The sequence below is a fragment of the Vitis vinifera genome, chromosome 16 (genome assembly GCF_030704535.1).
Source record: "Vitis vinifera cultivar Pinot Noir 40024 chromosome 16, ASM3070453v1".
NCBI lineage: Eukaryota > Viridiplantae > Streptophyta > Magnoliopsida > Vitales > Vitaceae > Vitis > Vitis vinifera.
The window spans coordinates 353,730-370,550 of NC_081820.1; the positions used below are offsets into that span (position 1 = coordinate 353,730).

Here is a 16,821-nt window from a genome sequence, read left to right on the forward strand (position 1 = left end):
GAGTCGTGAAAGATCCATGGAAGCAGCCGTGGGCGGTGATTTTTTCTTTTTGGAAACCCCACAGGGCCCACACCAAATCACATGCCTCGTGGGCCCAAACATCTCCCTCCCTTCGTCTCTAACAGGAAGCAATGGAACGGGATCCGGACCATCCGCTCATCTCCCCCTTCCCCCCAACCCCCCACCCCATTAAATATCTCCCCTCATCCCCACCCAGCATGTATCCATCTCCCATCCCACGTGTCCTCCCCCTATTGCTTCATCTACAGTAACTCTCTCCCCTGACTGATTTCTGAATTCTCATCTTTCTCCATCTTCCCGGCGCCCGTCAATGGTGGTTGTTGGTTTAGGAGTTGGTGTGGGCGTTGGGTCTTCGTTGCCTTCCGGCACGGCCGGCTGGAGCCCTTTGTTCCACTCTTCTCTGCGTCAAAAGCCTCTGACCCATGTCAAGCATGTGGGTAATCGGTTCTACTTCAGTCCGTCCTTGTCTTCATTGCATCGTCGACTCCCTCGACTGCCTCCGGTTTTGGCACTTGACTCCGACCTTCCCGGCCCTGTTTATCGGGTTTGTTGATTCAACCCTTTTTTCCTTTTCTATCTTTTTCTGAGCAGCCAAAAGTGCTAAGATTGAGTGGAGTGTGCTAATGGGATTGGTTTGAAATTTTGGAAGAGGTCAGAGAAGTTGAAGAGTAGTAAGAGCTTCGAGCAATGGGATTCTTTGACGGCCAAGTTCTCGGCTGGGTCGAATCTTCCGTTTCTGTTACTGCAACTGCCTCAGATTATTCTCAATGCTCGTAATCTTTTGGCGGGGAATAAGTCCGCTCTCTTTGCGGTTCCGTGGCTGGTACAACATGTTGCTCTTCAACGTTTTTAATTTTTCGTTTTTTGTTTCTATTCGTTTGGTTACTCAGAAAATGTAGGAAAAAGTAGAGAAATCAAAATTTTAAACGTGTCGTCCTATGAACGAGAACGTTCGATCAACTAAGCCTAGTAAAATTACAGGAGTTGGTTAGGTTAGATTTCTGTCTTTTAAGAACTAATCTCTGGTAACATGATTCCGAATTTTCTTTCACCTCCCCACTTTTCCTCTGTTTTCTCAGGTGAAAAAGAAGATTCTTTTTTAATTTAATGAACTACTGAGATTGGGCAAATTATGCTTAATTCAATGGAGTTTCGGATTCATGAGTCTGATTTATTTTGTTTGCCTACATTTACTCGGAAACCAAACAGCACTGAAGTTTGGAACCCTAATGAAGGGACTGATGTGATGCAGGGGATGTTAACAGGATTGTTGGGCAATATATCACTGCTTTCATACTTTGCAAAGAAAAGAGAGGCTGAGGCGGTGGTGGTGCAGACATTGGGAGTGGTATCAATATATGCGGTGATTGTTCAGCTGGCAATGGCAGGAGCAATGCCTCTGCCTCACTTCACCGTCACTTCCATTGTGGTGGCTTCCGGTCTTGTTTTGAATTTTTTGTTTTACTTTGGTTTGCTTAATTCCACTCTATGGAACCTTTGGGAAGATTTCATTACCATTGGTGGAGTCTCTGCATTTCCCCAAGTAATCTCTATTTACTGAATCTATTTACTGATTTCATTACCATTGGGTCAAATTATGCTATTTGTTTTGAGAGTATATATTTCCTGGGGAAAAAGGATTCTTGGAATAAAACAAAATTAGGGTGCCAACTTAGGAAAGACAATAAAATCTCTCCAATCTTCTCAGTCAAGTATTTGTTGATAGAAATGGAAGCTTAATGATTTTCTTTGCCAGGAATTTTTTAAACCCTTTTTCCATCTAAACAAAATGAGAAGGGTATGATATCTTGATCAATTTATTTCTCTCTCTTTATTATCTCTATTATCTCTGACTCCTTTTATTTATGGAACTGAATTTTCCAGGTTATATGGTCTACATTAGTTCCATTTATCCCAAACAGTATTTTGCCAGGGGCTATAGCTTCTGTCATTGGTCTTGTGGCCGTTGTTATGGTAAGTTTGACATCGGATGTGGTGTGTTGTTCTGTTTTGGTCCTGTTAATTCAATTAGCTATGAAATGCAAAATATCTGAAGAGTATTATCATGTAAATTATTTACTGGTGTGCATACCAGATCTGTGCTTGAAGTTTCTTTTTTACTCATCCATCATTTAGTCATACTCATACCTGATTCGTGAATGAAGTTTCCTTTGATCTGCAGCTTGAGATTCTAATAGGAGAGGGGAAAGGGAAAGTTAGCAATGAAAGATTATGGATTCAATGTTGAAGGGAAATAATTCCCAGTTCACTTTAGGAGCGAAAAATGGGTTATTCAGGATTTAGGAGTAGAATTTCAGAAATGAGAAAGGAGATTGGTTAGCTGCTCCCTCCAAATATCAGTTCATTGACTGGAATAGAAGGCATCAAAATTTTCGAACCATCACCTTACCCATATAGAATCTGACACTGCTCAGTGCTGGAAGGTCAGAAGGAGAAGGGAAACAATAGACTTGCAACTATTCATTCTATATGAAGGAAAAAGGGCAAAAGAGGAATGCTTGCGGTGAAAGTTTCTCTTGAAAAAGCATATGATAGATTGAGATGGCATTTTCTTAGAGATACGCTCCATGCAGTTCAACTCCTAGGGGATTTGGTTGCCTTTATTATGTCATGCTTCACCTCTTCAGTTCATGTTGGTGATTTCTGATGTGAATTTGGCAGGTTGTCCCCCCTCCCTATGGGTTACCCCACTGACCTAGTGAAACACCAACCACACCCCTTCCCTTTCTCTGATCACAAAGCCCCCTGATCCCTTTTTTTAGTCTTTCATCCCCACCTGAATAAGTAAGGCCCCGTTCTTTCTAATTCAGAAAAGAAAATAGGATGCAATAAATTTCATCCCTTGGTTCCAGGTTTTAGTTGTGATCAAGGAATTTAATGATGCATTTACTGCTTTTTTTTACTTATATATTGTTTTTTATCCTTGGTGATTGCCTTTCCATGGATTATATCCTTTGCTGTTTCCTGCAATTTTGGATTTCCATTTTATTATTATTTTTTCTTTTTTACATTCCATACCATCAATGTGTATGCAATGCTTTGATGTGCCTTAATAAAAGTGCAACACAGTCCATGGTTTATGTTTGTTTCTATATAATGATAGGTAGAATGACACATTTAAAAATGGGTGGTCTCAACTTGGTTTATCCTATCTAGAAAATAATCTTCATGTTTTCCCTATCCAGAGGAGAACCTTACATGCTGAAACTAGGACTAAATAGATGCATTTGTCCTCTCTCTTGGATCGTTTTATGTTAGTTGGAGAAATTTGCTTATACTATGGCCAAGAAGTTAGTTTTATTGTCTTCACTTTTGGTGATTGGACCTTTGAAGTACCCTCAACTGGATTGATCAGATAAATCCTGAACATTCCATGTGCCATGTGTACCTGAAAGTTGGAAGGGGCCTCATCTTTCCATCTAGAAAAAAATCCTACAGCTTAGGTTAATTATTTAGAGATTAAGAAGCTTTCTTTGGAATATATAAACTGCCCAATGGGCTCATCTGTTCATCTTCAATCTAGACAAATTCCTTGATTTAGATTATGCTGCTGTCTTTTATAATGTATAATTATGGAACTACCCTCTGAATTAAAATTCTTTTAGGGTGTGTTTGGTATGCAAGAACCACAATCCTGGCAAAAGTGTTTTTGATTTTGATAATACTGAACTTTGTCTCTATTTCTATTTCTAAAAGTGATCCAAACACAGTAATGATTGCCCATTCTCTATTCTGGGATTCCAAACATGTCGCTTTACATTTTTCTTTCTTCATATTTCAATGAAAAGAAGAAATTAATAAGCAGTCAGATGCTGCATCCTTTTAAACTTGATGCTGCTAAGATTTGCAGGCACGGACTGGAAAACTTCCAGAGAAAGGGGTCAAATTTGTTAGAGCAATATCTGGATGGACTGCTACACTTCTCTTCATGTGGATGCCAGTTTCTCAAATGGTAATCCATATCATGCTTTTCTATTGAAAATCTAAAATAATGATTTATTTTATGTGTTCTCTGACCCAGATTTGTTCCTCTTCAGATGACAAATTTCCTTAGTCCTGAGAACATCAAGGGTTTATCTGCTTTCTCAATGTTGCTTGCCATGATTGGTAATGGGCTTATGATTCCACGTGCACTTTTTATCCGTGATTTCATGTGGTAATGCTCCCTACCTCATTAGATCTTTAATCCTTCAATTATTTTATTGATAGATTTTTTAGAATTTAACCTGCTGTCATCCTTGAGATTGTTGGTCCTGAAACATAATTCCTATCCTTCCACTTTAATTGTTATACATTTCTCTGCTGAATTTCTAATTCAAGCTGTAAATTACCTATGACGATCTTGTCTAACTCTGTTTTCATTTGGTGCTTTGGAAAATGGTAGACTCGTTCGTCTCTGCTAATTTGAATAATTCTTATTCTTTCTTTCTTTTTTGGCATATTTATGTTTTAATTTCTGCATTTTAATTATTTTTGGGATGGAAACTGATTGCATTTTACAAGAAGCTGCAGCTTGATATAACTATTGCAGGTTAATGTGGTCTTCAATATTTTTATATCAGTTCTGCTTATCTCAATCGCTGTTTTACTTTTTCTTTTTTAATCCAAGTGTTCAACATTTTAGTATTGGTTCTGCTTGTCTCCCTTTTAAGGTTTTCTTTTCCTGAGTAAATCAGAGTCACCTCTATTTTGAGTTGATAGTTCCAAACTTTTTATGGGCTCCAAGAGAATATTTCCATCTTTTTAGTTATCTATTTATCATCTTTTCTCTTTTCTATGGACAAAAAGTACATGGGAAAATAATAGATTTTTGAAGCTCTCTTGTGTAATGTTTTCTCCTTATGAACCAAATGAATGTTTTTGTGCAAATAATTGGAGTTTGAATATTCTCCTGTTGTAACAATATAAAATGTATGCTTACTAGTAAAATCATTTTTGTGAATATTGGGACAAGTGAGGCTTGGAAACAGTGAGTCTCAATGTAAGACTAGTCAAAATCATGCTCAGAAACTTCAAAATAAACCATGACTTTATAGAAGCTACTGAATTGTGAAGCAGCTGGTTGTGTGGAGGATGTTAGCTTTACTCAAATTGAGTAATGAAAAGAACATGCAAAATGGTCATGCAAAGCATTGAAAATTTATTGTCAAAGTGGAGGATAATCATCCCTGAAATTCTTTGATCAAGGATGCAAGCAAAGAAGCAAGAACTGGAAAGATATTCAACATCTGTTAATGAGATTCTGAAACTGGACACAGTGAAGAACTCATGTATGCACATGAAAGTTGGGTACTAACCAAAATTGTGTTATTGGGCTAAAATTAACTCTACTTAGTCAAGTTTTCAGACTTTAAAATTTTTAATCCTCTGTAAAATGCCTTAGGTAGTTGGATCTTCAACTGATGCTTGGGTGCATTTATGATTTGATATCCAAATTGTCCAACTGTGACTGGTTGCAGGTTCCTTGGTTCATCATGGGCATCTATTTTTTATGGATGGGGCAACCTTATTTGCTTGTACTAGTAAGCTACCTCCAATTTATGAATATCCATCTGCTTTTGCTTCTAATGTTCTTTGACCAGTAATCTTCATCTTAACCAAAACACTGTTTTGATTCCAGTTTCAACATCATTAGCCGGGAATTCTTCTTGGCAGCAACTGTTGGCTTGTATGCCTGGATAGGTTGGCCTTCTATCCTCCAGTAGTGCTATAACTCAATTATTCTAAGGAACTTGCATGGATAAATTTGTAGTTGAATTTTCTGATCCAAGTGAATTTAAGATTTTTCCAATTTCTTGCCCTAGTTAATGCAAGTTTAGGGCATAGAATGTGAGTGTGATTTTATTTGTTCCTATCACAGGAGTTGCTTTCTGGAGAGACACAAAAGTGTATGGGTACGACTCTCCACTTGCATCTATGAAGGAGTTGCTTTCTGGATCTTGATTTTAACATACTGCTTCTGGAGCTGCCAATGCTGCTCTTCCACAAGGCTTAATCTTTTGAAAGCCACTTGGTTCCAAGGCTCCAAACATGAAATTTAATAATTTAATAAATCTTCTCCAATTCACTGAGACGCCAGCTCTTGATCGAAGCTGCAGTTGCAGTATTGATCTCAATCACAGTCCTGAATAAGGAGACCACCATGTACGGTAATTGCTATTGCATTTCACTTACAGAGGATACTAGAACAAGTATGCTGTAATCATTAAGGAATGTGATAAGAGTTTTTAGCTTAAATTTTTAGACAGAAACTGTGTTCAAACCATATGCACATCTTCCTGGAAAGAGTTCCTTTTAATTACACATAATGTAACATTAAATTATATAGCAAGCATGGTTGTGTGGTTTCTTTGTGTTTGCTTCTGTAGTTTTGTATTCAGGAAATGGTGCAAATCCCGGCATTTTGTATTCTGTGCAGGAAAATCTACTCTTCTGCAGGGAGTGTGAGCGGACTATTTGTTGCACTTCCACAGAAATACAATGTTTCAGGACAAGTTTAGTGGTATTTCAGGGAACATCTTAAACTGCCAATATCAAAGCCTTGGATTGGTATTTGAATTTACAGTGTTCTATTGATTCAATAGCAGACTGGAAAAATGAAACTTTTGTGATATGGTTATTTTCCCCTTCCCTCTTGTTATCATTGTTACTTATCTCTTTTGATGTGCCTGTGGCTTTTGGCCCTCAGCTTCACTTGCCCCTTGGTGCCTTAGGAAAATTAACAACCCATGTTCAATTGAAAGAAAACAATCAAACAATCAAAATGAAAGAGCAAAAGCATAGTGACAGCTCCCAAATGTGTATATGCCAAAATGTGTATTGCCTTGAGTAGTATTTTAATTAGTGTCATGAGCTGGTCACTATGCTAAAAAGGCAAAAGCAAAAGCAATGAGTTGATGGAAGAGAAGAGGAATAAAAAGCTAATGATAAGAGAAAAAGAAAAGAAAAAGAAAGAAAGAGAAAAAGGAAAGCAAAAGCAAAAGCTAAAAAAGCGTGAAGAAGCAAAGTGGAATAAATATTTGAAAAATGATAAGAGAAACAAACAGTGAGTGAATAAAAAGTAGCCTAATAAGAGAATCAAGTGCCCAAATTCAATCAATGAAAGCTATTTAGAATATCAATGAGTTGATGGAAGAGAAGAGGAAGAACAAACCTGCGAGGCCATTTGACCACACAAAATCAGTCTGCACAGTAAATTGACCACGTAGAATCAAGCCATGCACAGTCAAAACTTGTACGTGTAAAGTCCACACAGAATCACTCAAGGCCTGCGCTTCAACATCTCTTAATATGTAATTAATAGCCTTAAATATTTTGACCGTTGGAATGAACCTTAATAGAATTATTCATTATACAATTATGTGTATATATATAGCTGTTTCCTCATCTATTCATAAAAAATATCACTTCCTTACCTTTCCAATAATTAGAAAATAAAAAATAAAAAATTGCCAACTCCTATGCATGCATCCAAAGAATTTTGGAGTGTAAGAGAGAAAATCTCATATAGCATGGATCAAATCAATTTAAGGCTATGTTTGGTTCTTGAAAAGTTTGAAGAAAAATGCAAAGGTAAGATAATAAAGAGGAAAAGTAGAAAGAAAAGAAAAAATTAAGAAAAATAAAAAATAGATTTAAAGTTAATAAATTATTTTTATATACTATTTCAAAACCTTTTTTTTACTTATTTAACTCTTCTATCTAAATATTGGATAATTTTAAAATATATAAATTTCTTAATAATTTTAATTATATTTGACTTTCTTTTGCGAGAAAATCATTTTTCTTACTATTTTTAACTTTAATACTTTTCAAACCAAACATAACCTAAATGTGAAAAGTTTCAAATATGATCATACAAGTATGATGCGGATCTAGATTCCAAATTTTAGTTATCCATGAGATGTTTCTTAGAACAAATTTTTTAATAATATCTAATTTTTTTAATTTGTATATATATAAGAAATCTGATATTAGTTTAATCATAATTGATTTGCATGTGTCAAATAAAACTTGGTGGATTTTAATTATTTTTTTTTTTTTTTGGATTTTGGTTTTAGATGATATTTAATATTTACCCAATCTTTAACATGTTTAAGTTACCAAAAATAAATTTGTTCTAGTTGCTAGTTTTCTTTGTGTGAATTATTATGATATAGCTAAAAATTTATTTTATTTGGTGAAAGTATTATGCTGTTGAAATAATTTTGGACTATATAAATATAATTGGGAAAAAAATATTTATAAGGTGAAATGAGAATTATTTTGTGTTAAATGAAGTAGAGGAAAAAAAAATTAAATGAGTTATTCACAGTTAGTTTATGGACTTAGCCAATTCATTTAAGATTGTAGTGCACTATCTCCTAATCGGAGAAATGACTAATTTTGGTCATCAAGATAAGGTTATCATGGTAAGTGCATTAATGTATATAGTCATATATTGAACAAGATATGCGGTGAATCATGACATTAACTATCACGTAGTCATAACTTTATTAAACTACTATTTTGTATGAGCTTTCAACTTTAAGAGGATAATGAACTAGTTTTGAAGTTTTTTCGTGGTTTCAATTTATAAGTGAGACCCTAAGGTAGTCATATATTTCCTATAAATCGGGTCAACTATTGATTAAGCCAAGTGACAATAGGTATTCTCAAAATAGGCATCATGATATTTCATAAGTTTAAGGCAACATTTCTCATTAAGTGATTTTAAGAACATGTAATCATAAAATCTATCATTGTTTCCTTAAGTGAAATTTTACATTGTTATTAGTGAGTTAGAATATGTTAATTGATTACATAATAGGAGGATTTGAGACTCAAAAATGGTAGAGGTAATTTTGAGATGTTAATAACATCCATCACATTATATTATAAACATCGGACGTGGGAAACTTGCATACAATCGATAATAGGTTACAAACCTGAGTTTTCTATCTTGATCTAATATCGTAGGATACTATAATATATAGTTAACTCTCTATAATAGGATGTTGAATCAACTTTATAATTGAATTTTGAGAGAGTTAGTATTTTCCTAAAATTCTAATTATTCTCATTTGAGTTCATATTCTTTAGTGACACATTATTTAAAAAATTATTTATTTATTTATTTATTTATATATATACATGAGAGCGTTTTGATAAATATCTAAGACTACATGAGAGCTTATAAATGATATTTCTGAATTGAGTTAATTAATTAATTAAAACTCAATTAAACTAATTAATTAAGTAGGATTTAGTGGGCTAATTTAAATGGACCCAAATTCAAGATGTACTCAAGTCACATAATGTTACCGATCTAAGATCTAGATCATTGAATAAAGTCGTAAATACAAAGACATAACATATGGTTACAAAACAATTGAATCGAGGGAGTAGAATGGTTAAATCTAAACCATTGAATTGCATGATTAAATCCTAACTTGAACCTAAAAGCTCAGCTGAGAGTTCATGAATCCAGGTTCCTTCAGGTTTCAAGCAAGTTGATGGTGACCAAAGGGAGGAAATATGGAATAGAATCTCAAGCCTGACTCTTTTTCTGATGCAAGTTCTTAGAATATTCTAGTAACCCAAACACTCAATAGCTTAAGGTGTGAGTTTGGTATATAATAAAATAGTAAATTTTAGGGGGAAAAAAAAGTTATTTAGAAGGGATTTGAGAATGATTATGATTAAAATGTCTTTTTTACTTTTTATTTTTAAAAAAACAACAAATATAAAGCGTTGTTTTTTGTCAAATCCCTTTTACATGGGATATGTCTATATCATGTATCATATATATTTTTTTACCAATTTTTTTATTTTTTTTATGTACTCATTTTATAAAATAATTTTTTTTATTATAAATTAAATTTATAATAAAAAAAATTATAATATATATATATACATAAATTTTATATATTGAACAACATAATATACAAATTTTTTATTTATAAAGTTTTAATCATGAATATTATGAAAAATAAGAAAAATTTTATTTTTTAAAATAGAAAACAATGAAATGTAATATAATTCTTATTTTAAACATTAAAAAATAATATATATATATATATATATATATATATATATATATATATATTTAATATTATTATTTTATTTATTTTATAAACATAATATAACATAACATATCTTATTCAATAATTATTTTAAAACATCATTTTCATTCTACATTATATTCATCATAAAATATACACATCCTGTCTGTTAATCTAATATAATTTAAAATAAGTGAGTTTAATTAATTTTTTATTATCGACTCAACATTTATCTATATCTAATTATACTCGAACTCAAATCAAACTATAGTCAATCCAAACTTATATAAAGTATGTTAGATTCAAATTGTATTGAGGAATGGGATCAAACTTTGGAACCATTGAATGTCACATAGTTTAGAAATTGGCATCATATAACTAATTAAAAAGGGGGATATATCATCACTTTACGTATGTTTATTAATTTAAAGAAGAAAGTGAATATCCTTAATTCACTTTTCCCAACTTTACTTCCATTTGGGGAAAAGTCTTTTGTCTTCGTCCCCCACCCCTATCTTTATTGCTGCAGCCTGAAATCTGGACCGTCCAAATCCCGTAGGGATCCGAGTCAATTATCGGTCGGCACGTGCCCCCAAAATTCACCCACCAAATCTCATTCCACGTGCCACCTCTCCCAAAACATAATAATAAAAAGTAATAAACGTGTCGCGCTCTCTTCCGTCCACGTGGCAATTTTAAAAAAAATTTAAAGAATTAAAATAATTATAATAATAACAAGAGTGCCACTCGCTCAACTCCCACTTTTTTAACAGACGGGAGAGGGGGAAGAAGAAGAAGGAGAAGAAGGAGAAGAAGAAGCAGCAGAAGAAGAATGGTGTCAGGGGAGAATGGAGAGGAGGAGAGGCGGCGGCGGATCAGGGGACTGCTGGGTCTAGGGTTCTGTGTGCAGGGGTTCAGGTGCTTCCCATGGACTGCCATCAACTTCTTCCTCAAGGACGGCCTTAACGCCGCCCCTTCCACCCTCCAGCTCCTCCAGAGCTCCGCCAATCTCCCCATGGTCGGAAAACCCCTATACGGCGTCGTTTCCGACGCCATCTACATCGGAGGCCAGCACCGCATCCCCTACATCGCCATCGGAGGTCAGCCCCTCCCCCCCTTCCTCATCCTCATCCATTTCCCTTTTTTCCCCTTCTCTCAAACCCCAAATTCTCTTTTATTTTTAAAATTTTTTTAATTAATTAATTAACTTGAATTTCCCCTTCTTTTTTTCCCCATGATTAATCAATTTTAGCATTAAGATTTTTCCCTTTTTTTAATGGATGTGGAATCAAAAGCAAATGCAGTAGAGATAATTCTATAGTAAGGTGCTTTTTTTTTCCTGCTTCTTTTCTTTATCATAATCCATGTGTTTGGCACCTGAGAACTCAATATGATAATTTGTAGACAATTATTAATAGTTTCTAGACTGTTCTTTAGGTGTTAATTAACTCTTCTCCAGAGAAAGAACTGTTGGATTCCTATTTGAGTAGAAAATCATTGGTGAACATAAAATATAAGCATTCTTATATAATATTTTGAAAAGTTCCTTTGAAAAATACTTTTAATATTTCAAATTTTTTTAAACAATTTTCAAAACTATTGAAAACAGGACATGCATCCAAACAACCAAAAGAGGAGCAAAGCTCTTAGTGTCTTTTGTGGGTTTTTTTTTTTGCCAGCTGAAATCGGTAATTTGTAAATCTGCCTCAGATGTTAAAGCTTGTGTTGCTTCTCCTAGTGGAACTTTTCTTCTTGTTTTTTATTTGATTTTGTGTGCTAATGCTATGGAAGATGTCTTGTTCTTCTTTTTATTTAACTGTAATGAAATGGTTTTGTTTCTCATTTGGTTTCTACTTTACATTTCACACCATTTATGAGATGTGTTAGTATTCTTCAATGCTTCCAATCCAGTTCTACATGATCTCTCATTTGGTTTCTACTTTACTTTCCCAGTCATGTCCAAATTATTCTCCTTGGTTATATTCCCATTTGTTAAATCTGCTTTGTGCTTCTCTTTTTCATGCCATTCCCCTTTTTTGAACAACTTATTTTGGTCAGAGGTCTTCAAAATCATGGAATGATCCCCTTTTGAATCGATTCTTATAGTAGTTTCACATATGTCCCTTAGTTTAGTAGCCAAACAACATCAAACAAGGGGCTGAACGGTTTGTAAAAAACTGGACGAATAAACAACGAAGTGGGTTAAGGCAGTAAAATCCAAAATGAACATGATTTTTCTTTACTGGTGTATCTGTGTTTGGTTTTTCTTCCACTTTGTACTAGGAATTCTCAAATCAATTTCCTTTCTTTAAATTATAATTACAGTTAATGGTTGTTTTTTCTTTCATGGGGGTTTTTGGTTTTTTTGTTTTTTGTTTTTTGTTTTGTGAAGTTTATGTTAAGAACCCCCATTTGTTTCTTGTTCTGTGTGATGAACTGTTTCATAGATCAAAATATTTGGGAGTTTGCAAACCCCAACTTGCGTTGAGCTAATTTCAGGATGCATCATGAGAGAATCAAGGTCCTGTTAAAACCAAACTATATGCTTCTGAGAAGGAAGCATAACTGTTTCTGTTTGATTTCCCTTTTACCGGCCAAGATTACAAGCATAACACAACAATCACAGGCAAAATGCACAACATTGCTTAGTTTACAGTACTTAGATTCTTAGAGTTTGATCTCTCAGGATGACAAGTTGGGTTGCATCCTTTTGTGAACTACATTAAATTTACTCAACTTTGTTAAACCATAATCCTTGATTGGGATCTAAATCTTCAGAGAAGGGAAAAGTAAAGCAGAAAGCAAGATCAAGTTGCCTGTTTGTTCTGTGGCACTAGAGGCTCAAATATGTCACTAGTGTCAGGTTAAATACGAGTTGCAGAAGGAAGAGAAGTGATGACTTTCTTCAATTTGACCCAAACTAATTTTTATGAGTCCATTAAGAGGTGGGTTTGAGGCATTTTATCGCCTTTTAACCTAGAGGGAGATGAGGTCTGTTTTGGAATCTCAAATCTTGGGGGCGGGGAATATTGTATTGTCAACACATCTGAATTTTTGTATGGTTTTGACCACTGGGTCTGACACTGAAATGAAATTGAACTTAGGCTTGTTCTGATTTGATGAAGTTTGTTATCCAATTTGGCATTTCCTTGATTTATTCGTTTTTTTCTAATTTATTCTGCTCAATTGTTGCTGCAGCTGTCCTACAAGCAGTGTCATGGCTTGCTATAGCAATCCTTCCCTCATCAAACATCTCAATCTTCACTATCACCCTGTATCTACTCCTCAGCAATCTTGGTGCTTCAATAGTTGAGGTTGCTAATGATGCCATTGTTGCAGAGATTGGAAGACAGCCCACTTCCTCTTCTAAAAAGAAACAAGCATCTTCCTCTGGTGAGCTCCAGTCCTTTGTTTGGATGGCTTCCTCCATGGGTGGTGTCCTTGGAAACCTGCTAGGTGGTGTCACCATTGACCGCTTCTCATCTCAAGCAATGTTCCTCACATTTGGCATTCTCCTTGCCATCCAGTTTCTCATAACAATTACCTTTAGCGAAAGCTCTCTTCACCTACCCAAGAGTCCATCCAATGTTGGGATCAGAAAACAACTCTCAGAGCTCACTTTTGCTTTAAAAAAACCCGAGATTGCTTACTCAATATCATGGTTTGCAGCATCTTATGCCATAATTCCTGCCCTAACAGGCACCATGTTCTTCTACCAAACACAGTATTTGAAGATTGACTCATCAGTACTGGGGATCTCTAAGGTGTTTGGCCAGGCAGCAATGCTTCTGTGGAGCATCATCTACAATCAATACTTGAAGTCTGTCCCACCAAGGAAACTGATCTCTGCCATTCAGGTAACCATGGCCATGTTCATGCTTTCAGACATTTTGTTCATGAAGGGGATTTATCGAAACATGGGCATGCCAGACTCGGTCTATGTTGTGATTTTCTCGGGTCTTTTAGAGGTTCTCTACTTCTTTAAGATTCTGCCATTCAGTGTTCTAATAGCACAGCTCTGCCCACGAGGATGCGAGGGATCCCTGATGGCATTTCTTATGTCAGCCATCGCCCTTGCATTCATAGTAAGCGGGTATCTTGGGGTGGCGCTAGCCTCATATGTTGGAGTCACCGCAGATGATTTCTCAGGGATGCCGCAAGGCCTGCTGATACAGGCAGCATGTACACTGGTTCCTCTCTTCTGGTCTTCTTGTATCCCAGAAGAAAAAGCCAGAACAGAGAAGAAGGATTAGAGCTACGCGGCAGTGTTACTCAAAATGGGTGTGTTGTGAATTTGTTACAGAAATCTTTGGCTTTATTCTTTTGATAAAATTTGTTACAGCATATACATCAATAAGAGATTTCCAGTGGCATTTTACATCCATTTTTTCAATTTCTTTTACTTTATCTTTGCTTTTGCTTTTCTCAAATGGGCTAATTATACTTATACAAAATTATCCAGACAGACTCATAGGAGATGAGCTTCAAAGCTTAAAGGCATATCTTGCTCTGTTTTTAGGTATGTATTAGGTTTCTACATTGTAAAATTGAGTGATAAATAAAGCAAGAAATTTCCTCCTTTGTGTAATTCTGTAGTAATGCACAAAGCACAACTTGGAAGAGCAAATTTAGGGACTGCAAACATCTTCAAAGCTTTCAACTTCCAGGACATAACATCCCATAAACGACCCAAAAATTCAAGTTAAAAGCATACTTACAGAGCAAAATATCCCATAAAAGATCCAGAAATTCAAGTTCAGAACATACAAACATGACTAACCAGTGCAGCCAGAGGCTGGACATTCATCTAGGAGCAAAGCATTCCATGATACACTGTTCTTTCTAGTCTAAACGCAGCCATCCCACAAGCAGTCAGCCCGAGCCTTGCCTTGTTTCAGGAGGGTTTCAATCTCCTTGGGAGGGTTCAGGCCTAGACGCTGAGCACGCTCCCATCGCGCCAGTCTGCTCATCCCTAGGCATGGTCCATATGCCATGTTCATGTCAAACTGCCTCAACACCGTCTCATTCCCATCATATTCATCATCTGCAACCAAAAACATAACATCAAGCTCCAGAATCTAACTCGATCTTGTTTTGTAGACTATCTCAACACATCACCATGATGCCCTTATAAATTGTTCCCACCAATAAAAAAAAATGTTATATCACCTGTTAGATAATTGTTTTAGAGAACATTTTTTGAGAAAGGTATTCCATACATATATACAATGCAAAAGCTTTCAATGTATTCTTCATATTAAAAAAAAAAAAAAAAAACCGAAAACACCTCAACATGTTATTAAAAACAACCTGTTTATAAAGCAAATTCTCAAAAACTATTTTTTTAAAATAAGTTTGTCAAATGCACTTTCTGAGTTAGAAAACAATTTTCTATTCTAAAGCACAAAAAACTATTTTCAGCAACAATTTCAAATAGAACCTAAAGAACAGAAAAGCAATTTGAAACAGACCCTAATATTATGCTCTTCCATTGTTGACTATCTCTACACATCACCATAATGTCACCAAAGGTAAGTTCCCATTAATAAAAGAAATGCTAGTCTTCAGCCAGTTACTGTTAATAAAAGAATTAATCTTCTGCCAGGGTGCCCTGCAAACATAGGAAAATAGAAGAAACAAGAAATCTAAACCCTAAAATGATACAATTGCTATGCTAAGCTGGGTTGAGTTTTTTTCTTTCCTTCCCTTTTCTTTTTCCGTTAGTGTTATAAATTTGATTTTATTTCCTCCATTTTCTCAGCAACAAAGCAGAAATTTCTCAAACTTGTGCAGGTATAGTACCATAATAATTCTTCCCCATTAATAAAAGAAATGCTAATTTTCTGCATAGGTTCCCTGAAAATAAAGGAATATAGAAATCAGAACTGCAGTTATTTAACTGAGTTGGGGTTTTGTTTCTTTTCTTTTTCTTTTATTTGTTTTTTTACTCTGAAAGTCAGAAATTTGAACTGCAAAAACCATTAAAAAAAAACATTTATTTTTCTTTGCTTCTATTTCCTCCATTTTCTCAGCGTCCAATCAGAAACCTTCCCAAAAATCAATAACCCAATAAAATTTAATTGATTATCACAAAATAAAAATCATCGCAAACTTGGTTTCCACCATTCAAAACCCTAACCCTTCATACAGTTGCTAACATAAATTCCATAAAATTAAAAATAATGAGAAAATCAAATATAAAATTGCATGTATGAAGAAGAAATACAAAAAGAGGGGAAAAAAGAAAAAAGATTATACCTTGGAGATTATGGGCTGAGAGGGTTGAAGGTTGGACCACATCAGAGCCTAAAGTGGCGACATGGGTAGGCTGTATCTTAGTGGATTTCTTGGAAGGCTTTGGCTTGGCGATTCCTCTTCCTCCTCCACTCTTCTTCTGCTTGAAGTAACCCTTCATGTTGCCTGAAGCCATCTCTCTCTCTCTCTCTCTCTGGTTTTTTAAATTTTGAATTTCAAACAAGGTGGGCCTTTCCTTTATCCCATTTTATAGGTTGAGTTTGGGCCAAAGGGCCCAAAATTTTTTAAATTTGATTCCTAGTTAGGCCCATCGGAATCTTGATCCGCAAGCTTCTTAAATGCTAAAGGTATTTTGAAGGAGGTTTGAAAAATAGTTATTAGGGGTATGTTTGGTTGCTGTTTTTGAAAACTGTTCTGGAAAACAGTTTTTGAGAACAATTTTTAAGAACAGTTTTTGGTGTTTTTAAAAAAAAATTGTGTT

At 35.0% G+C, this 16,821-nt stretch overlaps 3 protein-coding genes across 4 annotated transcripts; 2 read left to right on the plus strand and 1 right to left on the minus strand.

Moving 5' to 3' along the window:
• Nucleotides 1-101: 101 nt before the first annotated feature.
• Nucleotides 102-6,677, plus strand: LOC100245892 (maltose excess protein 1-like, chloroplastic). 2 transcript variants are annotated; one of them, XR_787831.3, is made up of 10 exons: nt 102-565; nt 671-844; nt 1,274-1,564; nt 1,906-1,995; nt 3,893-3,994; nt 4,080-4,198; nt 5,502-5,564; nt 5,663-5,724; nt 5,903-6,186; nt 6,461-6,677. XR_787831.3 is itself a non-coding variant. In XM_002265086.4 (9 exons), the coding sequence occupies exons 1-9, from the start codon at nt 332-334 to the stop codon at nt 5,983-5,985; spliced, it is 1,218 nt and encodes a 405-aa protein (XP_002265122.1). In that variant the 5' UTR covers nt 102-331; the 3' UTR covers nt 5,986-6,391. The 2 variants fall into 2 exon arrangements, 1 of the variants encoding a protein (XP_002265122.1); XM_002265086.4 differs by lacking the exon at nt 6,461-6,677 and having other exon boundaries at nt 5,903-6,391.
• A 4,144-nt stretch (nt 6,678-10,821) lies between these two features.
• LOC100240796 (probable folate-biopterin transporter 7) lies at nt 10,822-14,469 on the plus strand. Its single transcript, XM_002265164.5, has 2 exons — nt 10,822-11,185; nt 13,284-14,469. Exons 1-2 carry the CDS (start codon nt 10,918-10,920, stop codon nt 14,336-14,338), a joined length of 1,323 nt encoding a protein of 440 aa, XP_002265200.1. The 5' UTR covers nt 10,822-10,917; the 3' UTR covers nt 14,339-14,469.
• Nucleotides 14,470-14,712: 243 nt separating this feature from the next.
• On the minus strand, nt 14,713-16,555 carry LOC100263057 (uncharacterized). The gene is made up of 2 exons (XM_002265245.4): nt 16,344-16,555; nt 14,713-15,129 (listed from the first exon to the last, which is right to left on the minus strand). The coding sequence occupies exons 1-2, from the start codon at nt 16,513-16,515 to the stop codon at nt 14,933-14,935; spliced, it is 369 nt and encodes a 122-aa protein (XP_002265281.1). The 5' UTR covers nt 16,516-16,555; the 3' UTR covers nt 14,713-14,932.
• Between the last annotated feature and the right edge of the window lie 266 nt (nt 16,556-16,821).

What these genes read in the sequence shown, in the direction of transcription:
- LOC100245892 (XM_002265086.4), top strand. Translation starts at nt 332, where the DNA reads ATGGTGGTTGTTGGTTTAGGAGTTGGTGTGGGCGTTGGGTCTTCGTTG. An exon ending in GAGTCTCTGCATTTCCCCAA is followed by an intron (nt 1,565 to 1,905) that starts GTAATCTCTATT and finishes TGAATTTTCCAG; the next exon opens with GTTATATGGTCTACATTAGT. An exon ending in TGGCTTGTATGCCTGGATAG is followed by an intron (nt 5,725 to 5,902) that starts GTTGGCCTTCTA and finishes TTCCTATCACAG; the next exon opens with GAGTTGCTTTCTGGAGAGAC.
- LOC100240796 (XM_002265164.5), top strand. Translation starts at nt 10,918, where the DNA reads ATGGTGTCAGGGGAGAATGGAGAGGAGGAGAGGCGGCGGCGGATCAGG. An exon ending in CCCCTACATCGCCATCGGAG is followed by an intron (nt 11,186 to 13,283) that starts GTCAGCCCCTCC and finishes TTGTTGCTGCAG; the next exon opens with CTGTCCTACAAGCAGTGTCA.
- LOC100263057 (XM_002265245.4), bottom strand. Translation starts at nt 16,515, where the DNA reads ATGGCTTCAGGCAACATGAAGGGTTACTTCAAGCAGAAGAAGAGTGGA. An exon ending in CTCAGCCCATAATCTCCAAG is followed by an intron (nt 15,130 to 16,343) that starts GTATAATCTTTT and finishes TTTTGGTTGCAG; the next exon opens with ATGATGAATATGATGGGAAT.